This window comes from Myodes glareolus, chromosome 8, assembly GCF_982192425.1.
Source record: "Myodes glareolus chromosome 8, mMyoGla1.1, whole genome shotgun sequence".
Lineage (NCBI taxonomy): Eukaryota > Metazoa > Chordata > Mammalia > Rodentia > Cricetidae > Myodes > Myodes glareolus.
This window is the reverse complement of record NC_142033.1, coordinates 93,051,170-93,078,424: the sequence shown is the minus strand read 5'-3', so window position 1 is coordinate 93,078,424 and position 27,255 is coordinate 93,051,170. Positions and strand designations below refer to the sequence as shown.

Sequence of the window (27,255 nt, the reverse complement as noted above, 5' to 3'; positions counted from 1 at the left end):
CAACCTATAAGGACACTGGATCCACCATTAATTCTGTCTGTCAGGATGCAAAATCTAATTACGCTAAGAGCATCGTATACCGAGGAATTAAAATAAGTACTGTATATAAAATCTGCACAGCTGCATGCTGAGCTCCCCTGGACAGCACAATAGGAACCCACAGACGCTGCATGGACAGCTAATATGGGGAAGAAGCCACCACCCTCTACAGCCAACAGGGCACAGGGACATATTCCCATTTGCTCTGGAATCAGTTTGGTACCCAGAAAACACAGATTTCTTCCCTTAGTTTACTGAAAAACAAAACAAAACAAAACAAAAGAAACAACTTTCCCAAGGTGCTTGACCCTCCCCCCCAGTTCCAAACATCTCCCAGTGAAATCCCCTTTTCCCACTCAAACTGGCTTAAAAAAAAAATAAAAGTAAAAGCCAAATGCCTCCCTTTCTACTTAAAAAGGCCAAACTCTTCTGGCCTTGTATAGAAGGCCACTTGGCGGTCACCAGGAGGGAAGAATTATGCAACCAACAAAGATGCTACCACGAGAAGACAACAGAACAGCTTTTGTGTGGGTTTTTACAAAACTAAGAACACTGTCAGATCCATCCATCTACACTGGAAACGGGGAGACAGTACCACAGAGGCATGTGCTATAATAAGGCAGGTTGATGCTACAACATGCAGTAGCTGGAAAACCGACAACACAGATTTCTAAGGAGAGGATTTGTAAAACAGACCTAACCTGCCTTTCAAGCCATTGCAAAACATGAAAAGGTAATTAATTGAAGGGTTATCTACCCTTATTTGCCATCAGCAAGGTAGAACCTTTGATAGATATATGTATACATATATATGTATGTATGTGTGTATATATAGATATATATACACACACACACACACACACACACACACACACCTGTGGCATGTTGAGACCATAGAATTTCAGAATCACAAGGCAAACCGTGATGCATCTTAGGAGCCCAACAACGGCTTCCGGAGATGTGGCTTGGTCTAGCCACCTCCGGTTGCTGCTCTACACTCTGCTCTTCCTATCTCTTTCCTCCCCTCATCTTATTACTGTTTAACAGATATAATATATTTGCTACCTTTGTTTCTGGAATTTTAGGGTTGAGGCAAAGAGTCGTATTTATTATAAGAGGTCGCTCTGTGGAAATAGGGAGCTACTTGTTTTAGGACCCCTTCTTTGGCATCACACTCTAGGGAAACAGCGGGAGAACGGAAGGACTCTGAGACACACGAGCACAGCAGAGAATCCAAAGGAAGTAAGTGGGCTGCTCCCGGGCTCACGTGTACCTAGTGCATTCTGCTAGGGACAGAGCAGAGGTTTTGAACAGTACACAGAAATCACTTCTCAATTAATCTAAAACTGTAATGCCTAAAACTACTTCCAAGGCTTGAGGTATGTCTATTAATATAGTAAGTACTTTATGCTCCTTTAGGGTATAATACACACATCAAAATGCCCATAGAAATAATTCTGAAAAAGACAGGCTGGCCTTCTCTCAAACCTGTTATTTTGTTGGAAGTAATTTACAGAGTGTGTCAAATGAGGACACAAGAAGCTTACATTGTACTTTAATTTTTTTATTTTTTTCAATAAAGGGACAAAATGGGTGTATGAACAGGTTAATGCAGACAACTGCCAAAAAAACACAGACAGTGGTTTTTCCAATAGAACTTAACAAAGACCAGAAACAAATACAATAAAAAGCCAGGTTGTAATGACCTTTGGTCATCCAAATAAAAAAAAATAAAAACAGAGAAAAATAAAAGATCAAATTAAGTGCCTCTGTTTTGAACAGGGCATATAAGCAATAATAAATAGTGACTCCCATAGTAAAAGATAAAATTTCAAGTTACGACAAACAGCTTTCATTACAGGAATAGAAAAGGCCAATAACAAAATATTCTGCATTGCCATTTACAAAAAAGTATTGACTAAAGCGGGCTTTCTCTTTAATATGCTTTGCATATGAAATTCTTTCCAATCTAAATATAAAGCACCATTTAGTTTTTGGCAATGAAAAAAACTGCAAAACGTTGTTGTTTTTCCTTTTTTCTTTTTCTTTCTTTCTTTTACTGCATATGAAGGTGAAGATGCTGGGATGTGGGTGACGGGGTGGGGGGGAGAGGGGCAAAAAGCACACTACAGAACAAACCAACGCTATTAGCTTGCAGTACTGCATACAGCATGGCAGCAGGAGAAAGGGACAAAAAAGGATATGTACAACCCCTATGACAGCCATCCGTGTGACATTCTAGCAGGGTCCCCAAACAGCCATTATATGGCTTCTCGGTACAATGTCACACCTCTCTCTCTCTCTCTCTCTCTCTCTCTCTCTCTCTCTCTCTCTCTCTCTCTCTCTCTCCTTTTTTGAAGCATACAAATAATTTGCACTATATTATCCTGCCAAATTAAAAAAATATACTGTGGCAGCCTGTCTTTTTTTTTCTACTACCAAAAAAGGTACATCGATGCCTTTAAGAGAACAAGCAACAGTGAAAAATACAAGCTTCAATATAAATACTATAGTGCCTAACACTAGATGAACATTTAATTCCAATACCATTCTAGAAATACAGAAAAAAGACCATAAATGCGTTTTAGCATAGGAATCAACATGAGTGTGCATTTTCCTATATTTAAGTACTATAGAATCTTAAACCTTTCCCCGTGTATGTTTTTTTACAACCTGAAGAGCGGTGTGTGATCCAAGGCAGAGAATTTCCACTACCGTTTTTAAATGGATAACAGGTCTTGCAACACCACCAAGACAATGGAACCCTATAATGCTGTTCCCCCCTAAGTATAATGAAGTGTCTTTTTAAAAATTTTTTTCTTAACATTTATACTTAAAAAAGTTTTGTACAAAAAAAAAATCCTTGCACTGTAGAAGCGAAAGCATCATTCATTTCTATGTTAAGTGTGTTCTTTGTCCATCCACAGCGCTTGCAACGTTGCGTCCAAGTAAGCTCATTAGTCAAGTAAATGGCTGGCAAAGTTTGTTTTGCTTTTGTTTTTGTTTTTTTTTTGATTTTTGTTTTTTGTTTTTTTTTTTAGTTTTTAAAAATTTTTTAAATGCTCATCAATGAGATTGTGTTCAATTTTTTCAGCATTCTTGCAACTTTTCCCTTAATAAAGACCTGTAAACTGGGAAAACTGTACAGTGCACTTAATTGTCCTATCTGAGCAGGTTTATTTTATACTCAACCTCTGTATCTCTGATTAGAGAAAAGATACAGGCATCATAGGCAGAGTCAAGTGCTATTGGAACACCAACTGGGGCAGATGCTAGCTTAATCAAAAGAAAAAAAAAGAAGAAAAGGAAAAAAAAAGGAAAGAAATAGAAAAAAAGAAAAAGGAATAAAATAAAATGAAAGCAACGAATCGTCTTCCGTGTTAACACAAATAGCACACAGTGTATGGGAAAGAACGCAGGACAACTTTTAGGGAGCACAGACAGAGATGCTGCCGCTCTTAGAACTCTTTCTCTTCCTTTTGAAGAATGTCACATTAAATGCACGTCTTAACAGTTCATAGTTAATCATCATTGTATCACTATTAGCTTATACACCTGTTCTAGTCTGACATGGCCAGCAGTGCCACGCTGTGCTAAGAGATCACCTGTTGTGTGTTTCCCTCTGCCACACTGCGACACCCTCTTCTTTTGAATACAGTCTAAAAGATCTTAAGTTGATCGTTCGATTGTCCACTTGACAACCATGTGGGTCGGGATCTATTTCTTTTGGTGCCAGAAGGTCATTAAAGGCATTGCTTTCGCCAACTCCTTACGGATGTTATCTCACCACCTTCCAGGGCCTTTGCACGCTTCACATTCAATTTAATCATCGTTTAGAAAGAATAAAATAAAACTTTAGGCAAAACAGCCCATTTCTTTTAAGCTCTCACCAGGAGCCAAGTAGCTTTTATACTGGTATAATCAGTTCTGTTCACACAGTTAAAGTCGAGGGAAAAAATGATGATTAACTGGGACATAATGGGTCACATCTTAGGTAGCCATCGTTGTGAAGAGTACAACAGAGAACTACAAGCTAGGTCCTGAAGTTCATTGCCTCACCCAGTGCTGAGTTCAGCCACAAGTTTATAACAAGCAGAAAGAACCATCAACATGGTTTTAATAGATCCAAGGCACTCATATTTTAAAACCAAATGATAGAATAAAACTTGTTGTTTTTCTGTTATTTTGTCAATTCAAGGCCTTTATTTTCCCTCTCCAATTAATACATGTAACCCTTTAGAGACAGACATTTAGCACATCCTTTTTTTCCCCCAGTGCTCTGTGTTCTGTCTGTAGAGGGTTTGTGAACCCAAACACTGTTTTCCCTCCGTTATAAAATAAAGCTGTACATGATATGTATTACAGAATTACGCAGCATGGTTTGTTTCTTTTTTCCCCTCTCTCTCACTCTCTCAGAACGGAACTGGAAACAGCAACGTGTTTGCTCATAATGAATTAGGGACAATTTAAAATAGCCATAACATACCATACATGCTGGCTAAGTTTTAAAAAAAATACACAACATGTAAATTATTGCACAAGAGAAAGGCTCAAAGTTTGCGTAAAATGCAATAGTATTGCCCCAAACAGATCATGCATTCAAACGGTGAGAACATAAAGAAATTTAAAACAACAAAAGAAGAAAGAAAAAGAAAAAAAGAAAAAACAAAACAAAAAACAAAAACAGGTGTGCTGGTGACAAGCACTCTCATTCATATTCTTAGCTTCCATTACTTCTGTTGTTTGTTTGTCTGTTTGTTTAATCACATGGGACTAGAAAAAAATCCTACAGGGAGTAGGGCTGGAGGACAATGGGAAGAGGTGAAAAAGGGGGGCATCAGGTGGGAGTGAGGGAGGGGTATTAATATACCTCTATTCAGTTTTTATATCATTATTCAACACTCGATCACTGTGCCATTTTTTCATGTGTTTCTCCAGGGTACTGTACACGCTAAAAGGCATCTTACAAATTTCACATTTGTAAACGTCCTTCCCCACCTGGCCATGCGTTTTCATGTGCCTGGTGAGCTTGCTACTCTGGGCACAGGCATAGTTGCACAGCTCGCATTTATAAGGCCTTTCGCCCGTGTGGCTTCTCCTGTGGACAGTGAGATTGCTACAGTTCTTGAAGACTTTCCCACAGTACTCACAAGTGTCGCTGCGTCTGCCCTCTTTTGAGCTGGGCCTGCCCGGGCCCGGACCACTAATATGGGGCGTGCTCCCTCCACTTCCCGTGCCGCTGCGCCCCGAGATCCCTCCGTCCAGCTCCCCGGGCGGTGTGGAGAAGCGCAAGCTCCCGTTCTCCGAGGAGTGTTCTGACGAGGAGGCGAAAGGCGATTGTCTGGAGTCTCCGAAGCTAAGGAAGGGATCTTTGAGCTGCCTGGAGGCCGCATAGCCAGCGAGCCACTGCGAGTACACGTTCTCAGTGTTGGGCATCGCGGCTGGGGGCAGGTCAAACTCCTTCTCCAGCTTGATGCGCTTGGAGAAGGGGCTCAGCGAGCTGGGGCTACCCAGCAGCAGCTTTTTGGACAGACCCCCCGAAGCTGATTCGCCGGGGGAGCAGCCGCGGCCGTTAACAGTGCCATCGTCTATGCGGTCCGACTCGCCGGCCACCGAGTCTTCATCGCAAGTGTCCCTGTGGCCCTCGGCCTCGGCCAGGTGGCCACGCTTATGCTTCTCGCCCAGGACCTGGTGGAAGGCCTCGCTGAAGTGCTGCATGGAGCTGAGCACCATGCCCTGCATGACGTCGGGCAGGGCGCGACCCTCGTCGCCCACGCCCACCACCGCACCCCGAGAGCTGTTCTCATGGTGGCGCGCAGCCTCCAGGCTCAGCCCGAAGCCGTAGTCCACCCTCTCGCTCTCCGTCAGCTCCTCCTCCTCCTCTTCCTCCTCTTCCTCTTCTTCTTCATCGTCCTCCTCTTCCTCCTCATCCCCGTTCTCTGGGATCAGGTTGGGGTCGTTCTCACTCTTGAACTTGGCCACCACTGACTTGAGCGCACTGCTGGCGCTGCCCACCAGGTCGCTGGTGCCAGGTTCCGGGGAGCTGGCGGTGGAAAGGCCGTCGTCGGACTTGACCGTCATGGGGGACGACTTGTGCATGTGTGTCTTCATGTGGCGCTTGAGCTTGCTGGCCTGTGTGCACGCATGGTCGCACAGGTTGCACTTGTAGGGTTTCTCACCAGTGTGGCTGCGCCGGTGCACCACCAGGTTGCTCTGAAATTTGAACGTCTTGCCGCAGAACTCGCATGACTTGGACTTGACCGGGGGCTGGGAGGGAGGAGGGGCGGATTGCAGAGGAGGGAGGGGGGGCGTCGCCAGGAAGGGTGGCTTGCTACCTGGCTGGAATGGTTGCAGTAACCTTTGCATAGGGCTGGGCCGGCCTGGGGACAGCGGCGGGCTAGACGTGTTCCCTGCCAGCTCTCTAAGTCTCCTAGAGAAATCCATGGCGGGAGGCTCCATAGCCATTGGATTCAACCGCAGCACCCTGTCAAAGGCACTCGGGTGATGGGTGGCCAGGGCCATCTCTTCCGCCCCCAGGCGCTCTATGCGGTGGGGGTCCAAGTGATGTCTCGGTGGTGGGCTAAACAGGGGGGGAGTGGGTGGAAAGCGCCCTTCTGCCAGGCCGGAAGCCTCTCTCGATACTGATCCTGGTATTCTTAGCAGGTTAAAGGGGTTATTGTCTGCAATATGAATCCCATGGAGAGGTGGCTGGGAAGGACATTCTGCACCTAGTCCCGAAGGGATACCAACCCGCGGGGTCAGGGGACTTCCATGTTCGCTTTCTAAGTAGATCCTTAATCCATGAGTGTTCTGTGCGTGTTGCAAGAGAAACCATGCACTGGTGAATGGCTGTTTGCAAGTTGTACATGTGTAGCTGCTGGGCTCATCTTTACCTGCAAAATAATACAACACCAACATCAATGTTTAATCACTGAGGCAGGCATCAGCAATTGCTTATTCATTCACGTCCCAACATTCAGCCTCTCCTGGCCCCACCCCCTCAAGCCTGGCCTTCACCCACCCACCCCTTCATGAGTCCTTCACATATGGTGCCCAACAAATCTTTGTCAAATTGATCTTCACAGCATGTAACTCCATTCTAAGAATTCCATATACAAGCCCTATCACATAAAGCCCTGCCCATTTCAGGATCTGATACAGGAGCACTACATCCCAGGGTCCCCAGCAAATGTCTTCTCATCATCCCCAACCGACTTGCTGTGGTGTGGGCAAGTCATAGGGCAATGGGACAAGGACAAGGCCAGAGCCCACTAGACTTCACTCAGGGAACTCTTGCTCCCTAACTCCTGCAGGTTATAGGTGAACTTAACTTTCTCCCTAGGCAATCACTGCATAGAAATAACAAAAAGGCAAGGTCAAATGAATACAGTTCTCTGGTTCTACACTGCTTAGGAGGAAACACATGTATTCTTGGTATTGTTAAAGTGACAAGAGACCCCAAAAAGGCTTTGAAAGAAGAGAGAGTAGCGACCTTCTCTTATCCCAGCCGGTATGGAAGTTCCACACCATCCTATAAGGACACCCATGTTTAACCTCAACATGCTGTGATTAAAGTCTCAAAAGAAAAATTTAATTCTGAATTAAATGAAAAGCTGTGTTGAATCCTTAGGAGGTTGCCGCAGTGCCACAAAAGAGGGCGTAGAGAAGTTAGGAGTGGCTGGTGCCAACTTGGGCAGCCCCTGCATACTGGTGGTAGGAGCACTGAAGGCAGCCAGCACGGTGACAGGCGGCAGGCTGAGCAATGCTACCCTAGCCTCCTCCTCATTATTTTGAGAGGCTAACAACGTGAACCAAATTATACAACATCCTGCGCCCTCGGCTGAGACTCGGCTCCAGTTGAGAAAGAAACAGAAAGATACAGTTCAGCTAGTCAACTCTTTGGCCAGGAGCCAAGCTGTCTGGAGAGGGGCCTGCTCAAGTCACGTTATTTCTCTCTTACTGAAAAGAACCCGAGAATGGTAAATGCCACTTTGGCAAAGAGGGGGCCAGCTTTACTTCACAAAAATCATTCATTTTTTTTCCTGATAGTTCAACTTAAATATATATTCCCGTATACGCTTATATGTGTGCACACATAAATGGAGTATATAGAGTATACGAAGGGAGCTAATCAAGAGTTAACCAGGTGATTGCAACCTTAAAAAAAATGTAGACGAGACAGCGGCCTAGGGACAAGGGTGACAATAGCTGATGGCCCAGGGATTAAAATATAAAAATAAAAAAGACTGTGCTTAAAATATAACTGAGAAATACACTTCCTCCCTAAATGAAAAGGGGCCCTTAAACCCATGGCTAGCATTTGTAAGTAACTTTTTCAATGGGGCAAGACTCACCAGGGAGCTAAGGAGTGGGCATGAGGAATTCATCAATTATATGATTCCTCCATTTAGCAAGTCAGAAAGAAAAGCTGCCAAGGTCTTCTGAGGAGCCCCAAACACTCATATTCCAAAACAAGCCAGCCTCGCTCAAGCACTTGTCTAAATAATGGACTCCTGCCCTGCCCTTGCAATCTACTTTACAATGCATTTATAATCTCACTCAATATAGCCCACTCCTGGGGAAATCTCTTTAACAAGATTAGATGGGAAGATACCAAAATTAGGTTCCAAACATTTGTCTAATGTAGAAGGAGGAAGAAAGGCAGAGAGATTTTGAAAGAAAATGCTGACATTAGAATCACATTATCTGCCTATTTTTGTTTGCCTCTTTTCTTCAAAGGGAAATAAAAAGCTTCGTTGAGAGTATTTTCATAATTTTTTTGTTGTTACTGAACAATGACTTGGGTCCTAAATAGGCAGGGGAAAAAAAAAATCTGGTTCCAACCACTGTGACCCTCCATGGCTTTCTCCTTTGCCTCCCTAGGACTCTGGGCCATTATCATATATTTAGCCTGGCAATCAGAACTGGGTAGCGAAGGAGCTTTGTCGGCTGAAGCAAATACTTAACACTTTCGTCACTCCAAATGCCTTAAAATCATACCTGACCCCCATAATCTCTTAAAGCCTGGGGATGGACCCATAATTAACAAGGATGGTTTCAAATGTGCTGTGATGGCCCTGATCAAAGCCAAATTCTGTGAATGCTAAGCCACACCCAGCGTCTCATCCATGAGTTTCCAAGAGGCTTAAGGAAGGTCCGTTTTATTTCGCTTCCCTGAAAAAAACTGTTTTTCCGAGGCAGCTAGGTGATTACGTTACAGAGCGTTAACACTATGGAGGGGCCTTCCCCTCTCATACATCAGGTTAGAGAAAACGGCTTTGATCTTATAACGAGCACACAACACACAGTTTTCACTATTGCATTCTATATTCCCATCAACTAGATATTCTAGATCATGAGGGGCAGCTAGTGTAATCATAATGTCAATGAGAAGGGCTGTTACGATCGAGACTAAAGATTACATAGAAAGAGCCGCTCTGAAACTGGTAATTATTACCAGTCCACTAATAGCAAACGATGCATTGCAATTTCACCGTATAATCTGTGTTTCGCTCGGCTCATGCTGGCACACCACATTATATTACAGTGCTCACAGATTCTAAATTCCTAAACTGCAGTCATCAATAAATGTGTTACTCGCCGTAATTTGTGAAATTACTTTGTTCATAACATCTTTGATGGCTTAGAAAGACCAGAATTGATTTCCTGCATGGCAAAATTAGGGCTACATTGATTTATTGATGTGTAAAATATAATAATATTCTTCATTTACTCTGATGAAAATCAACTTCTCACTCTGAGAGCCTCATTGGGCATTTACCAGGATTGTTTTGATTTAAAGCAATAAACTGAACCCTGCCCCTCACCGGTACAAGAACCCAAGGCACTGAAAGGGTTAAACCCAGCTGTTAGCCTATCTACTTCCTGACTTATTTTATTTCATTTTGTGAGAACGGACTCTATGTCTAAAGGCCTCACTGAAGTGAAAAGTCATGTGACTGCGGCCTCACAATTGGAAACAGCAAGGAGGTCTGTGATAGGACCTTGAATGTCATTTCCCAGTTTGTGACTTGGCGCCCAGCAAATGAAATTTCCCTGGGCCTTGGGATTCCTTCATGTAAAATGAGCATTACAAACAGGACCTTTAAAGCATGGTTTAGTCTAAAATAGCAGCCCCATACACAGCCAGGTGTAATCTATCAGGTCCAGTACGCAGGTTTTCATTACCACCAGGTGTGATTAATTGTGTGTGTGTGTGTGTGTGTGTGTGTGTGTGTGTGTGTGTGTGTAACTAACCACATTATACTCCCAGCACAGCTTGGAAAGGAAGGTCCATGGTAACATCAACCCAGACTTTGGCAACAGAGGCAAATGGGGGAATTCTAAGCCGCTGCTAATGATTTCACAGCCAAGGAGGCCACGGGTCTCTGAAAGCCAAGGATGGTCCATGCAGTTGAAGAGGATGAACCCTAGCTTTGTACTAGAGCTTTCGGGAACCCACCGTCCATTGGCACATACCGTCTTCTTGCTCCTCTGTTATCAATGCGCACTGTGAGTGGCGGACAAGGCAAGGAAGGACTTCTGTGTCCGGTTTTGACCTCTCCCCTCCACCCTCCACTCTCCCTCTCAGTCTCTCTTCCCAGATGGGGGGCAGGGACTCGAATCTGTGAAGTCACCCACTAAACTCCCTGCAGTGACCTAACCCGGGCCCAGTTTGGGAGTGGGGGGAAAAGGGTGCTTTTACTCCCACCCCTAGCCCTCAGGACTCAAGGGCTTGTGAAATCCTACAACAGTTCCCTGTTACCTGGGATTACCTAGGAGTGAGTAAGAAAATAAACAAGTGACTTTGGATCTGATCTGGAGGTGCACAGCCTGTCCTAAGGCACCATTCACAGGATGGGTATGACTGGTGACCCTCTCCAGAAAGGAAGCCTCACTGGTAGCCTGGGCTTCTGTATCGGATACTTTGTTATGCTCTTTCCTGTCCTTTTTTCTTCCCACAGCCACAGTGCTTTGTTGTTGTTGTTGTTGCCTTGAAAATAAACATTAGATGCTATATTTCCCTTATCTTGAACCTGCTTTTTGTGTGTGCGTGTGTTTGGGGTAGAATCAATTCTCCCTTCAAATATTTTGGCCACGTGTGATTCATAACCACACACTTCTAACCGGAGAAGAAAACTGAACTGCTTACTGAAACATCTTTCAGGATGACATATGAATATATTCATGTGTTATAAATGAATAAACCTGACTTTCGTAAAGAGGTCCCCACTACAGAAGTTATGGTGGTGGATGCATGAGTGTGGGAAGCGGCAGTGGCTCGCTACATCTTACCTACATTTCTGGGCATATTTTCTCTAAAATAAGGAGAAAAACAGAAGTATACTGTTATGTATCTGTATGCATATATATACACATATATAATAACCACATGTATTGATAAATATGCCATGTTCAGATACACATGTGAATGCATGAGTAACATGCACTAGACTATCTCGGGAGTAACTGTAAGCAGTCTGTGGTGCTGTCCCCTGCTAATGATGCATGCCAAACAATTCAAAGCCTCTACAAGGCCACAGGAGTGAATGTCCAGCAATAGGAAGGGCTGTGAACACAGGAATGTAGCAGCTACCTGCTACGGAGCCAGGCAAGGCCCGGGAGAGAAGCCCCCAGGGACCAGCTGCTGTCAGCTCTGGGTCTCCCGTGAGGAAAGCGATGCGAGGGGAGGGGAAGCCACTCTCAGGACTACGAACGGGTAGGAGAGCTGGTGCCAAGTGAGTAATGAAATAACACATATGGGGTACCTGTCTATGTAGGGAGAAACTCCCCCCAGTGCTGAAAAGTAAGGACCGTTTTCAGGAACTCTCATCTCTACACACAAGTATATTTGGAGAAGAGATAACATTCAACTTACAAATACCCTGCGGGGCATATTCTGCACTCATCCCAGGCGTGGGGATCAGAGCTCCGGGTGCGGATCGAGGGGAGGACAGGCCCCTCCAGTGCAGAAGTTTATCTGTGAAAGAAACCCAGAATCAGGCACTGCAGCCATAAACAATGTGCATCGTAAACCACGGGATATCACATTTCACTTCCATTAAAATAGATTAACATCATTACAACAGCCTTGCAGATAGTTACCAGGCCCTGGGCCCAGCAACAAACAGCAGCAGAGAGCTGTCCCCCACAGGCTTTGTTTTGTTTTTCATTTTGGTCTGTTTTTTGGACAACAAGAAAGAGGTTGGTTTGAAGTCTGAAGCAGGGGCTAGTTCTTAGGTCCTGTTGCTTATTTGTTGTTGTTATTTGATTATTACAAGAGACAGAGAAATCGCAAGGAAGGAGAAATTGGCAGTAAGAGGGTGGGCCAGAAAAATGGGGTTTATCTGCAAGGCTGTTTTACACGAATTCAATGACTACAGACAAACCCATGCCAACAGCAGGCTAGCAGAGTGGGTTTGTGAACCACTCTTTCTATCGGGGAGTAACACTGTTTAGCTTCCTCCAACTGCAGGTATTTCAGTGCTCCGTGGGCCACACTCTGGAATCCTGTCAATGGGTGCCCCAGGAAGGTATGCCTTCTCACCGTACAAAGCAATGGAGAATGAAGGTTAGACTCTTAGCATTTAAGTAACTTCGGTCAAGTCCCCCAAATCCCTTTAGAGCAAAGGATAATGCTACTAAGTGACAAGACAAACAAACAAACAAACAACAAAATTCCCAAGGGCAGCACCCAGAAACTAAGGTCCACGTTCCCCATTCCAGCACGCACACCGGCCGACCCTAAGCGACTGCTCACCACTGCATGGAAATCAAGAGGCATAGAAGGGTGTTTGTAGGAAAGGAGGCGGGGTTTGTGCAATCTTGGGATGCTCGAGATTCTGGCCTCAATTTCCAGCTTTTCCAAACACACCCCAGCTAACCACCCTTCTGGTGACCTAGAGGTGGAGTGGGAGACAGATGACTTCATGTGATCATGAAGTTCGGGAAAACTAAGTTGGATGGTGTGCAAATAGGGCATGGTTAATAAGTACCAGTACCTAACAGCACTGCCAGTGTATGCCGGAACAGTTGCCATACACAGTGGGTCACAACCCCACATGGGGGTCACATAACTAAATTAATTAAAAACTCTGGCCAGGGTTGCCCACAGGTGGCCTGTCATGGCAGCCCTGGCTACGAAAGGCAACGTGCACACCACACTGTTCCAGCCACTCGGGCCAAGCAACTGCTGGCCTGAAACACCTGGCTCCACACTCTGGATCATGGAACATTATGAGCTGCTGTGTTTTTATTACACAGAGTTGACCATCTCTTACAAAGAGACCTAATACTTCCCGACTGTTATTCTTAAGCCTGCAAGCATCAAATCAGTCTATCTTTGTATTGTATTATGATAGATAGTACGTCTTATTCATTCATTCATGTTTTTATTTGGTTTTTAAAGGCAGGATTTCTCAGTAGCATTGCATGGAGCGAGTCATAGAACATACTTTGTAGACCAGGCTGGCCTCAAACTCACAGAGATCCACCTGCCTCCGCCTCCCAAGTGCTGGGATTAAAGTCATATGCTACCACCACCTGGCTAGAATGTTTTATTTTAAACATTGCTTGAGTTGCTAACTCATCAATTTCAGGAGGTGGAAAAATCAAACTAATTTTGGCATGGAATTAGGACAGAATTTCCAACAATCTCTGAACTAGGACTACACATTCCACCACTTTGAACTGCATATTTATGAGAAGTGGGTTCTCAGCATTAGCGATTATAAAATCAAAATATCAATGAACTCTGAGAAACACTGAAGATGCTCTCCATCCTGCAGTATCAAACATTAAGCCAAGATTTAATTATTTATGCAAAAATAAATACTCTCATCCATCTCATTAGTACACAAATTTGCCTTAGTCTTTAATAAGTGTTAAGATTATATGCATACCAAATAAATGATTAAAAACAAATTTCCTTATAATTTATTTTAAGCAAATGTTTGGTTGTATATGTATTTCATATTTGTACTTCCTGAAAGTCATATGAAAACTTAGGTGAAAAGGAGTTATGAGTGTAACAAAAGAATTCTCTGTGATCACTTTACTTAGGACCAAGCTCCCTGTTATGAAGAACCTGACGCGTAACAATGACATACAGTAGAAATCTGTTATTACTGGGCTGTCATGGGAGTCTTACCAAGCCTTAGACCAGCGGTTCTCAACCTGTGGGTCAAATGACCCTGGCACCGGGGTCTCACGTCAGATATCCTACATGCCAGATATCTACATTACGATTAATACCAGTAGCAAAATTACAGTTATGAAGTAGCAACAAAAATAATTTTATGATCGGGGAATCACCACAACATGAGGAACTGTATTAAAGGGTTTCACGTTAGGAAGATTGAGAACCACTGCCTTAGACCATCTATGATGACACCTTCTCCGCTTGGATCAAAGCCACAAAAAGGAACCCGCAACTGTGGGAGACTGGGCTCAAGTCTGTGTACCTTTTGTTGGTGGTGCTAAATTGGAAGTGCAGGTAAAAATCAACTCGGCTTAGTTCTTGAAGTTTTCAAGGGGAAATCTGAGAAGCCACTCTCACACCTGTTCCTGCCTCAGCAAAAGCTTTTCTGTTGCAGAGCGTGAAATTCTTTTCTCAGAAAACCACACAACTGAGGTATTTCTGTGACCCCCCAGCACAAAAGCAACAAGGTCCTTGAACCCCTGAACGGGGAGTATGACTTCAAATTCCCTGCAACTTTGGGAAGAGGCCCTAGTGTACCCCAGCAAGGAAAGAGAGAGCTGTCAATCAAATTTCAGCTGAAGCGTTCACAGTTCACATGCATTGCTAGGTGAAGGCTGACCTGCTGGCAGGGGGTGAGGGGGTGCGGTGGGGGGGAGTTAAGCTCAGAGCAGCAGGGACTACATGGCAAAGTGAGGTCTCTGTGACCAAAGTGTGGGAGTATCCAGCTTCACAGTTTGTTTGGAGTCCTGAAATAAAGGGACTTGACAATGGCTATGTGGATAATTAGTAACAAAGTAAAGATCTGAGTTAGTTGGCAGACCCTCGTCTGTGTTCTGGCCTGGAATGGCTTCCCGGCTCTGCTGGCTCTGCTGTGGTCTTCACCCGGCTAGGAAGGTCTCAAAAAGGGAGGTTGTCTCCAGCCAGCAAAATGGCTCAGTGAGTCGATGCACTTGCTACCAAGCCTGACAGCCTGAGTCCAATCCCAGAATTGACTCCTATAAATTGTCCTCAGATCTCCATATATGTGCCACAGCACATGTGTACCAATCCCGTACCAAAAAAAAATAACAATAAATTTACACACACACCTAATATTCAAAAAAAAATTCTCATTTTACTAACTCACTGGGCAGACTCGCCAACATCTACCGGAGCGGGTTAGCCTAGCTATGCGGCAAGGCTTTCAGAAAGTCCGAGGGCACCTGGTGTCCTGAACTGGACCACAGTACCCACTCTGCTGCAAGGGTCAAGGGACCTCAGCCCACTACCACACCCTCTACTTCCTCTGCAGACAGATGAGCTAAGGAGAAACAGTGTTGCCCCAGCCCATCATTTATTTTACAAAACAGCACACTGTCATGGTGACAGAGACGAGGGGGTGGGGGGCAGCCTGAATGTCCTCTCCAGGAAGAGGGTCAAGCAGGGCTGACTATGAACTCAACTGATTCCTGCCGCTTCTTCCACTAAAACCACCCTTTAATGTTCTCCTTAGCAAGGAGAATCGACATTCATACATGAACTGGAAATGTTAAATTGTTAATAGCCTCCCTAGGGTTTAACTTCTTGCTATGATGCCTTCAATTATTTCATCACAGCTTAGGCAAAGTAAAGTATCACAATTAATGCTTCCGAACATCAGCCGGAGCAATCGTCCTGCCTTCCCCGGCAGAGAGGAAGAGAGCCACACAGGCCGAGGGGACCCCTCTTTCTACCTCTTCTCTCCCCAGGAGGAAGAGTGCCCCTTAGCTGGCTGAAGTGGCGTCTACAGTTGCGACTGCTTCATTTCTTTGTGGGTGCTCCCAGTGAACGGCTCCTAAGTGCGGACCCAGAGCCCCCACCAGCTCCATCTGGAGCTTGTTGGAATCGCAGATTTTTGGGGTCAACCTTAGAGTTACTAGATCAGAAGTTCCATGGGGCGGAGGGATGTCTCCATTAAGTAGGCCCTTCAGACTATAACTTAGAGTCAAGTCTAACACAAGTTGACTTAATAGTAGAAAGAGAAGTAAGGAAATCGGAAGCTTTGCTGGTCTTTGGCAGGGCCTCATGGACCATGAGATTGTCATCCCTTCCACAACCCTCCTCTTTTAAGATTAAGAAAGCCAAAATCGGGAAAATTCCTAAAGACCCCTCCATATGGAGTTCAAGGTCCTAGTCCATCCTTCATCTTCTCATCACTGACCTAGGTGGTCCGGGCTCCTCATCAAGTAGGAAGCCCACGTGAGACAACCATCCTAAGTCAGACGAGCTGAGTTCTCACTGCTTCCCGACAACTGCAGTGCTGGCCTGTGCAGTGGTGACCCATGCAGTGCTGACCTGTGCAGTGCTGGCCCGTGCAGTGCTGGCCTGTGAAGTGCTGGCCTGCTGCATGAACATGAGGAAGGGTTGCACGCTCTCTCCCAGGCTCCCTAGGATGGTATATTATTGCCTTTTTCTGAAACAATTTCCAAATGCCTCCTGCTCCTTGGGAAAGGTCCCTTCAGATCTGGTGGGAGGGGTCTCAAAGATGGTTTATACATCGCGAAGTTGCAAAGCTGCGGCACTTCCTGGCGACTGATTAAAAAGATAACAACTTCACTTCCAGGTCTCACTGAAGGGCAGCAGGTCGGGAATGATTCTGACGCAATGCTGCCCACTGCTCACTTTACATTTCTGCATTCACTGGACCCTGACGCTGGACAAGGTGCTCCTCGGTGGGATCTGCTCAACCAGGTTTTGGGTTTCCTAAAGAACATCTCAAAGAGTGCTCGACCACTCGCATGTTGTTTGCTTCTGCAGCTAACAGCTACGCATGAAATGCAGTCAGCCACATGGCTGTCCGCTCATCACCGAGCTATGATGCACAGACACTGGTCAGCTCTGGACGTCTCTTCCAACACACACCATTCATGCTTCAGGAACCCAGGTTCTTTCAGGAGTCAAGGGCGGAGGGTATGGCTCAGTGGTAGAGCACTCTCCTGCCCTGTCCGTATGAGGCTCAGAGTAAAACCTCCAGCGAGCCCCCTTCAGATAATATCAAAACAAAGATCCTCTCCACAGAATACAAAGATGCGGGCTGTTTTCTAAAATGTATTTGCGTATTTTCCTCTTAACCATGCACGTCTAGCTGACTGGGTCCCCAAAGGAGAAGCTTAGGAGGCTCTCCCTCTTCTCCTTGCATCACCCCTAAGAGAACAGAAAACAAACCACTCTGACAGATAACAAGGCAAAACAAAGGGTTCGAACAGTCCCTTCGACTCTACAATCCTCTGGTCTTTTCTTCTCCTAGAAGGCAGTCTGGCCTAGAAGCTTCATTGTCTAACTGAAAAGCAAAGACAGTCCTTGAACATCCTCTGTGGTCTGCTACTTCTAGCTCTTGACTTTCAGCTTTACCCTGGGTACCAGCCCCTCTCTGAGAGCCCAGCTTACCAGCGCGTTCTAGAACAAACACTAATCAAGCCTGTGGCCTGGGTTGCGTTGCTCTGGATTGAACGCATGCCAATTTTATCACTGCATACAGAAATCCTAATTAACCTTCTGATAATGTCAAGACGTACTGCCTTTACTCTAGAAATAAGCATTTTTCCCCCTGCATTTCTCTTACCCCATTGGCTAAGGTTTCCCTAAATCAAGATGATCTCTGTTTTGCTTGCTTATATTTTTCTGTTTTTGAGACAGCGTCTCACTAGGTAGCCCTAGCTGGCCTAGAACTTGCGATGTAGACCAGGCTGCCCTTGAAATAATAGAAATTGGCCTGCCTCTGCTTCCTGAGTGCTAGGATTAAAGGCTTATACAATCATACCCAGACCATGATGTTTCCCATGATTCTCTTGAAATATATTCTGCAAAAGCAGAAACCAGCAAGAATCCTAGACAACACACTCTAGAATTTTCTTCTTTGATACTCAGTTGGTTTTTCTATTATTTGATACCACACCAGTGACTTAATTGCATAGCTCATTTAAATACTCTCTTTTTTATTTCTTGGCCAATTCTACTCTCTCAGACCTGTGATTATCCAAACAGGTTGCTAATGTCACCTTCAAAAAGTTCTCATGCTAGGCCTCCTCTCAATGAGGAAAAAGGAAGAGATGACATCTTTTATGCCCCCTTATCTATAAAAATGCAAGCCACCAATCTGTCAAGCCTAAACAAAATTTTCTGCAATCTGTGTCTTTAACATAAGCAAAGCATATAATTCAAAAAATAAGGGGAAAAAAGAACTTGCTTTTCTGAAGAATAACTAAGCGGAGAAACATTGTGTTCCGTCTCTGTGTTGAAATGCAGATTTCCCACTAAAAGGCAAATCTTTCATTTCAAAAGGTTGAATAGGATGGTACTTAAAAAAAGAATTCCAGCTGGTTAAATTTAGGGTGTTGAAAAAAGTTCACTCCAATAATATTCTTTGGCTCTGGGCCCAAAGTATTTTCACTTGATCGTGAATTAGATAAATTTTTATTACACTTTAAGCTTTTGCCTTAGAATGGTGGGGCTTTTTGAGGGGACTGTGAGGGCAGCTGAATAAAAAGACAAATTGTCTTACAACAATTTTTTTTGTTGTTTATTTAACCACGTACCGCACTATGCAGAAATGTGTGCTCCGGGATACATTCCCTTCATTCATTCTTACATGCATTCATTCAGCAAATATCCACCAAATGCCTATAATGCCCCAAGCTATAGTCTGGCTTCTGTGGGAAGTACAAAGTGTTCAGACTATCCTGTAGAGACTGCACCCAGCACAGCAGACACAGGCTGAACAGATGCCCCCACTGGGCATAAAAACCATGCCATGAGAAAGGCACAGGGCTGCCGTGGGAACCCACAGGAAGAGAAATCTTGGTGGGTTGTCAGTATCCACACATGCAGGGTTCCCAAATCTGCAGCTGCTCAAATCCTTCAGATACAATAGCATAATATTTACATACACTATGCACAGCCTTCCATGTTCTTAAATCATCTCTAAAACATTGCAGATGCTTAAGGAAAGACATTACTGTTTGGAAACAGTGACAAGAAAAATCTGTACATGCTCAGGATAGATGCAATTGTTAGAAGTCCTTTGAATCTGAGACTGGAAGAACCTGTGAACCCAGAAGCCACTGGATGGAGATGTCCAAGCATCCTTCACTTTGGAGGGGAGAACAGGGCCTTGGGCATGAGGCTGACTGATGAGCTAGACTTGGAAAGTCCCAGAGAAAGGTTCCCGAGACAAAGGCAGGAGTGGACGTTGGTGCTCTGCAGAAGCAAGCCTCATGGCAGGCAGCACACAGGGGCTCACCAGGCAGTCACATTCAGGCGAAAATGCTTCATCCAAGTGACAGCAGTGACTGTGGTCATCCAAATGTCAGGTCTTCAGCTTCATCCTTTGAAATGCCATTCTTCTTAAATAAGGGACAGAAAGGGACTCCTTCCAGACTCCCAGAAGGCTCACCTGCCCTGCTTTGCCTCAGCACCCTCCCCCCAACCCTTCCTACCTCAAGTTCCCTTCTCCTAGAAAGCAGTGGGTGGTCTACAAGTGCTGACAGCCATGTTCTTCATTGAAGCATTGCCTCCCTGGTTTAAATAATCTATTTCAGATGTATTGCCAGTTTAAGGCAGCCTTGTGTTTGTTGAAATGTCTTCAGCAAACAACTGTGGAAAAATGTTGAGATTTCCCTACACTATGTTGTCTCTTCCATCAATACGACCCTCCCTCCAAACTTCCCCTTTCTTCTCTTCAAAGCCACGGGGAGAAGAGACAAAATGGGGACTTTTGTCTGCCTCTAAGCCTTTCTTCTAGGACAATGCTGCAAGGTTTGGTGGGACAGTTCACTCCAGTGAGCCTAGCACCCAGGAAGCTGATGCAGGAGGATCAGAAATTTGAGGCTAGCCTAGGCTACATAATGAGCTCCTGGCCAATCTGAACTATAAGATCCTCTCTCAAATATACAAAAACAAAAACAAAACACACACACACACACACAGAGAGAGAGAGAGAGAGAGAGAGAGAGAGAGAGAGAGAGAGAGAGAGAGGATGCCTTTAGGCGATGCACTGAGTCTCGTCACCACAGTCTGTCCCTAGATTCTTTTGTTGCTGGAGCAAAGCCAGGGACCTTGGTGCTTCAGCCCTAACTCTGCTACTAACCACCCATTTCTCACTTTGAATAAATCCCATCCATTTCTCACTTTGAATAAATCCCATCCTCCTTCTGGCACTAAGTCTTCTCAACTTTAAAAAGAGAAAGCTGGATCAACTGACTGAGTGGCTCCTCTCTCCTGTTTCCCACGCCTGTCCAAGACTTCTTGTAACCAAGCTGGCAGCTGGCTGAAGGGACCTACAGGGCCAATGTGGGCTTGGAGAACAAGCTAATTCTTTTTTTTTAAGACAGAGAAAGTGATTCTGGATTTCAACCTCCCAGGGCACAGACTTGAACGGTTCACCTTCTGCGTGGCAGAGAGGAAACCCAAGTGTGTCCTGGACCAATGAGATGGAAGGTCAGAAAACCAGGAAGAAGCTTCCCACACACCCCCAGGCAAGGTGTCAAGGGAAAAGGTCCCTGCAGTCCACGTCAGAAGGCCAGTGGCAAAGCCAGAGCCGGCACCACTGCTGAGAAAAGCACACACAGGACTTGAAACTTGAGTCTCTCCTCAGCCACCGTCAAGAGGGGTGGGCAAGGCCCAGGGGCCCTGTAGTTCTTGTCCTCAGTCATCATGGAGCGTTCCTGGAAAACTGGAAAACAAAGCTCTGTAAACTGAATCACACTGGCTAACTGATACAACTTCACAAGTTTCCTCAGTCGCGCTGGCTAACTGATACAACTTCACAAGTTTCCTCAGTCATGCTGACTAACTGATACAACTTGAGAAATTTCCTCAGTCACGCTGGCTAACTGATACAACTTCACAAGTTTCCTCAGTCGCGCTGGCTAACTGATACAACTTCACAAGTTTCCCCAGTCAACCTGGCTAACTGATACAACTTGAGAAGTTTCCTCAGTCATGCTGGTTAACTGATACAAGTTCACAAGTTTCCTCAGTCAGCCTGGCTGATACAATTTCACAAGTTTCCTCAATCACACAGGCTAACTGATACAACTTCAGAAGCTCCCTCACTCTCCCGAACTCACCAAAACTTGGCAGGTCTTCCAACATTCTACCTTCTAACGGTGCACCGCACCCCTCAACACTCTCCCCACTATTAAAGGAACCCTGCTGTGAGGCCTTTGGAGAAGTTAACCACCTTTCTAGAAAGGTGAAAATTTACTCGTCCTCTATCAGTTTCTATTCATAAAATGTTGGCTGTGTGTTGAACCTTCTGAAAGCTGGGCAAAAGCATGGTCAGTGACTCCATGAGTAGAAGGGGCGAAGAATCTAAGAAGCACCCCTAGGCATGGCTCTTGCGACCACTTGGTCTAGCTTCATACAAACATGTTCTAGATACCCCACCCCCAAATGATTGAAAGATTAAGAAACTGTCTGCCATCCATTGAATGTACCCCACCCTGCCCCATTAGATGGCAAAGGAAGGAGGAACAGCCATCTCAGCTGAGGTGAGAACGAACTACTGTGGCTGTGGGATGGGTCCAGGGGAATTGCTATTTATTTAGCAAACGTTTACTTCTGATAACACCTGCCAGGGCCAAGACGGGTTTGTCTATCAATGCCAGCAGAAGACACAACTCCCCAGTTACTCTGAAGAGGCCACCCCTCACCTTTTTATCTGTATTAAATGTGTCACCATTTAATCGGCCTTGGGAAAATGCCAGAATAAGCTAAAAGAACAAACTTGCAAGAGGACCCTTGCTTTCCCAAGGATGACAGAGAGAGACACTTGGATCATACGTGTGAGGGGGCCCAGGTACCACCAATCTAGCTAGCCGTGGCGTCTATTCTCCAGGACTGATCTGAACCAACCCTTTAAAGGACTGGGGATGGTCTAAAGAAATGGACCACACACACACACACACACACACACACACACACACACACACACACAATCAGGAAGGTACCTCGCACTGGAAACAGGATCAGAATACCAAGTCTTCGAAGCTTTTCAGGAAGTGTGTGTCCCGCCCCTGTGAGATTTATACTCTCTACCCCCTCTCCAAGGGCTCAGGGTAACTGATGTGAGGAGTGCAGTCAAGCCTGGCCCTCAGAGCCCTGCTCACCTTCTGGGAGACAATGGCACCTCCCTATTCACCTCAGGACCCCTCAAGGTAGACCACAGCAAAACACCCTGCATTGTCACAGACCCTGTAGACAATTGTTTTGTTTTCTGGGACGATTCTGTGGTCTGTGCACTTCAGGGAAAGCAGGAGAAGGCCCAGTCTGAATTGAATACTCTGTGACGTTCTTGGCCAAGAAATTCCAAGAATCAGAACTGGCCATTGTCCAGAATTAAAACCTATTATGCCCGTGGTTAGCAGAGGACCGCTCAGAAATTACCAGAGCTAATTTAAGGAGTCAAAGCTCCAAAGGCAAAGAAAAGAAAATGGTCTAGCAGGTCAGGTTCTGACATTTCCTCAAGATCAGAACTAGGCCGCCCTCTCGCCTGAGGTGAGGCTCAATCTAGGAGGTTCTCCTGTAAGGCGGGGCGGGGCCTCCTTCCATGACAGCTAGTCCTTTGAGAACAGGCCTCGCCCTGGACAGGCCACTCTGTCTTCCGGGTCCCTCGGCACTTCAGCACAGCCAAGACACAAGGCAGCCCAACTTCTCTGACAGAACAAGAGGTCTGTTTTCTTGGTTATTTTTCTGGGATTTTATCCAATTTCAAATCCCTCATTTCTACAACTGACCAATCTAAAAAGAGTGCCCTGAGCAAAATGGAGGTGCACAGTGGTACAGGCCAGTCACCTCAGAGATGCCTCAGATGATAAGCTGCCGGCTTCATCAACTCCCTTTCCACTCCCTAGAAACATCTACGTGGGTACTCAGAGTGTGGAAACCTGGCATCCCAGGTTAGGAGGCTGCTCGCCATCAGCACCGAGAGGGCCTGGGGGACAGATCCCAGAGGGTTATTTTCATTTTAAATCTGTGGGGCTGCTTGGGGTCTAGAAAGTTCTCCAGACACCTTCTGGTTCCACACCATCCCAACCTTGAGGGTGACCCCAGGCCCCCAGTGTCAAGATTTTTCAGCATTACACAGAGTGTCAAAGACTCCTCTCTCCCCTTAACAAACCCCTCAGGCTGAAATCCTTTTTCCTCAGAGCCTCAACCATCAACTGCCAAGTAGAAAGCCCCCTCTGTCACCGGCCCACAGATCTCTGCCGCCATGGTACTCAAGCCTTGTCAGGTGGTGCAGGGTATGGACAGCGGGCTGACGCTGTTTCAAAGAGACCGACCAGGCAAGAAACGTCCTGTACTCCAGCCCCGGCTCTAACGCAATAAAACGTCTTTTATCAATGTAATTCAAGCCAAAGAGTCAAGGGTCTGTCACCATTTTAAAAAGGCTTATTACATGGCCACAAAAATTTGCCTCAGGCTGAAACCTGGCATGTAAGGTACCAGCGTGGGACAGGCTCTTTTGATTTGATTTTATTTTCTTACAAAATCTGAAAATGAAACGCTTCTGTCCCTCCCTTCCACCAACCGTTTTTTGATTTATGGAGAGGAGGAAAGAATCTGAAGTTGACAGGTTGGGACAACTCCACTCAGCTTTTCCCACTCAAAAGCTGCTTTTGTTAAAGTCACATTCTGCATTTATGGCCTGCGGCTCTTGGCTGACTTTAACGGCTCCTCCAGTGACGAGCGAACTGGACTTCCCGGGGAAGAGGCCCCACTGAGGTGATGGGGCCCCTCTGTCCCCAGAGGAGGAGTGTCACAAAGGTCAGGGGGCCGAAGGTGCGAGGCCCTCGGGTTAGACAGTGCCAGGGCCACAAAGCATTTGCCTTTCCTCTGAGGTCGCCTCTTAGTTACAAGTGTCTCCTTGTCCTCAGCACGAGCCGACCGCTGGGCCCACTGATGTTTCATCTTTCGAAGACCAGGTCTGAAGGCCAGACAGCATATTGCCTGGGCAAAGAAGAGCTCTTCATGATGTGCTCAGAAGTCCAGCACAGAGAGAGATCTTCCTCCTGTTGGAGAGCAACCGTGGGATCCAACCCAGAGCTGTCAATGGCCACGGGGAAGCCTTCCCTTCCCCAAGGCACCCAGGTCTACTTAGTAAATAATTCACTAGCATGTCCACCAGGTTCACTAGCTGAGCCACCAAGTCAGCCTTGAACCGGGAGGTGATTACAGCCCCTCAAGGTGCCTGCTGGCCCCTCGGCAGGCCGTACTATTTTGGTGATCTGTAATTGTATATTTACTCAATGGTTGTTACGGACAATCAGGTTAATAATTCACTTTGCAAATGCTGTGTAATTACACACTTAGAAGAGCTGCAATGGTTGTCAGATTTCCTTAGTCTTTAATAAATCCATCCCAATTGCTAGTCTGAGATCCTTTCCTCTCCCTGTTTCCACCTTCCTCGCTCTTCTTCCAACTTTCCTCTTTATTTTCACCTTCGCCTGCACCCCAATCATGGCGGTCCATCTAGCCAAACACTGGTTCTGAAAACACAAAGTTTTTCTCCACAAAAAGGGCTTGGAATCGGGCTAGCAAGCTGGCAGTGGACGGTGCAGTCCGCTGGCTGTGCCCCGGGGCCGTGGTACAACACCTGCAGCCGCCCACATCCTGCCCAGATCGCCCCATACCACAAACCAGGGCAGAAAGCAAGGGAGGCCTCCATGTGCCCCCAGGATGGTTGGGACTTCCCAGTCAAATGACTGGCAGGAGCCACCAAGGGGGAAGCCATGTCTGTGACCAGGCACAGGGAGACCCTCCCTCCCCACGTCATGTCCAGCCATGCAGTTCTGCTTGGGACAGACTGAAAAGATTGAGCAGTGAAGCAAGTTTCATAAAATAACCAACGCCTCAAGGGGTCCAGAAACCGTAAAGTCCTTCAAGGGTCTCTTACCTGCATCTCCAGGGAGCTAACCAGGCCCCTCCACTCCACCCCCCCAGCACATTCCACATCCCACCTCCCACCCAGCTCAAGCACGGGAGTGTGCTGTCAGGGCCGCACCAGAAAGACAGAGAGACTGGAACCTGGATCAGCCTGGGCTAGACCTGAGACTACAAGCTGGTTTGGGGCGTTTCACTGAGCATAACTGGAAACAGAGGGGAGAGGACAAGATTGCTGTCAGCAGTCAGCCTAGCAGAGGCGAGGTGGAACTTCTCCATTTTGATGCCTTGTGACGTGAGTCCTTCTGGAGGCCCACCCAACTACAGACCTTCTCATCCTCACTCTCCAGCACATACCCCATCGTCTCAAGGGTTTCCAAAGGCTTCTTATCGGCCCCAGATGAAATGAATTCCCTAACAGACATGTTCTCATGTGGCAAGGGGGCTTATACTGAGCAGAGCACCATGTTGGGAAGTGAGTTACAGAAAGCCTCAGGGGTCAGTGCTCTTCTGAGCCCCAACGACGACATTTCAGATACTGTGTCTGCAACCCACGGTGGGTCTCAACCTTCACCCCTAAAGGACTAGGGTGGGCTGCTGATCCACAACTGAAACCTGGCCCTCACCTTCAGATTTGACAAGTGGGTGTGGGGCACTTGGCACACTTGGGAAGACGAGGTGATGGGAGGGGGCGTCTATGCACACCGTACATCTTACAGCCACTCTTTCCGGGGAGTTCAGCTTGGTTGGAGTTTGCTGGGTTGTTAGTTCGGGTTGTGCTTTCTCTTCCACCATTAAAAAAAAAATTGGAGCTGTTTTTCAGTTTCCTGTTCATGGAGCGGACAGAAGGAGGGTGTGCGGTGGAGGAGGTGTGTGGGGAGGAGGCTGAGAGATGGAGCACGGCCGAGAATATCCGGAACTGGAGAAAAGCGAGAAACGGAGGTTTTTCTTGGCTCCCAAACAGTTGTAATTTCCACACCACTGCTTGGTTCCTGGGCACCAGGCACAGAGAGTGGGGAAGGGGCATGTGACAAGTTTGCCACAAATCAGGATTTGGCATCTGAATCCACAGGAAGCAAGAAGAATAGAGGGACTGATTATTTATAGGGCTGCAGATGAATTGAACGAGATAACCAAAACGCACTTCTTGTGTCTCTGAAGGAGCGGTTCCATTTTGAGATCTGGAAAGTTCCCCATAATTGAGTGTCACCCGACCCCAACCTGCTGCGTCCCAAGGTTGAGCCCCGCTTGTGGAAAGCAGGGCAGAAGGCGGTTGCCTCTGCGGTAGCTCAAGAACTCTGCTTTGAAGGACAGGTTGGTCCCACACTACATTTAACTGGAATCAGTTCATCTGATTATACAGTGCCTTGCTTTCTGGAATATGTAATCATCTCTTTCTGATGACATTTTAAATATCCAACTAGACAAATAATTGCAGCATTAATTGATAGCGGAGTCAAGCTGGAAGAAGTTGATTGGCAGCGTCCCCACCAAACAATCTTCTCTCATACCGTGCAAGAATGATGCTCGCATCTAACTTTCGCTGATAAACGCCTAAAGTCTGATTTACTGATAAAGGAACTGCAAGAAAACCTGCACTTCAGCCTGTGATTGCTTTGCGTGATGTGATTTATATTATTTCCCACGAATAATCACAAGGACAGAGCGGGAGAGTGGGAAGAAGTAGAGGGTGTCCGCTCTTCAGTTCTGTTCCTCCAGAACAATGCCAGGGGCACTCAGAACCCACCCTGGGCCCTCTAGTGTCTATCACAGGGTAGAGAAATGGTCTCAGCAGGAGAAAAAGATGCCCAGAGAGTCAGTTTCACTCCGGCCTTTGAAAATTACTAAAATCGGTGCCTCAAACCAGGTTTCAGATTCTCCTGCTCTGAGCAGAGAGCCCCGGGGCAAGGCCAGGAATCCTGTCTAGGTTCCAGCAAGACTTCAATCATCTCAGGCAAGTTCCCACCACCGCGGCCGGGTTCCCTCAGCTCCAATCCATTTCTCCATCCAAGGTAGAACCCAATCATTGTCTACATCACTCATTTTGATTGTAGTACTCAGGTCGACACACTGAGTTTGACAGTTTAGGCCCCATGGAGTGCTGCAACAGTCAGAAA

The 27,255-nt window shown here is 46.1% G+C and overlaps 1 protein-coding gene and 1 long non-coding RNA gene across 10 annotated transcripts in view; one reads left to right on the top strand and one right to left on the bottom strand.

Moving 5' to 3' along the window:
- Nucleotides 1-27,255, bottom strand: part of Bcl11a (BCL11 transcription factor A) — a 95,661-nt gene that overhangs the window by 3,388 nt on the left and 65,018 nt on the right. For 2 of the 9 annotated variants that reach the window (XM_085692281.2, XM_048435377.3), the window contains exons 3-4: nt 11,918-12,019; nt 1,588-6,932 (exon numbers count right to left, since the gene is read on the bottom strand). In XM_085692281.2, coding sequence (XP_085548407.1) covers nt 4,912-6,932; nt 11,918-12,019 — 2,123 coding nt within the window. In that variant the 3' untranslated portion in view covers nt 1,588-4,911. Of the gene's footprint in view, nt 1-1,587; nt 6,933-11,917; nt 12,020-27,255 lie in introns of those variants that run through there. The other 7 variants (XM_085692282.2, XM_085692283.2, XM_085692288.2 and 4 more) reach the window with 7 other exon arrangements.
- On the top strand, nt 22,807-24,632 carry LOC146893962 (uncharacterized). Its single transcript, XR_015002844.2, has 2 exons — nt 22,807-22,926; nt 24,133-24,632. It is a non-coding gene; the product is annotated as an uncharacterized LOC146893962 (long non-coding RNA).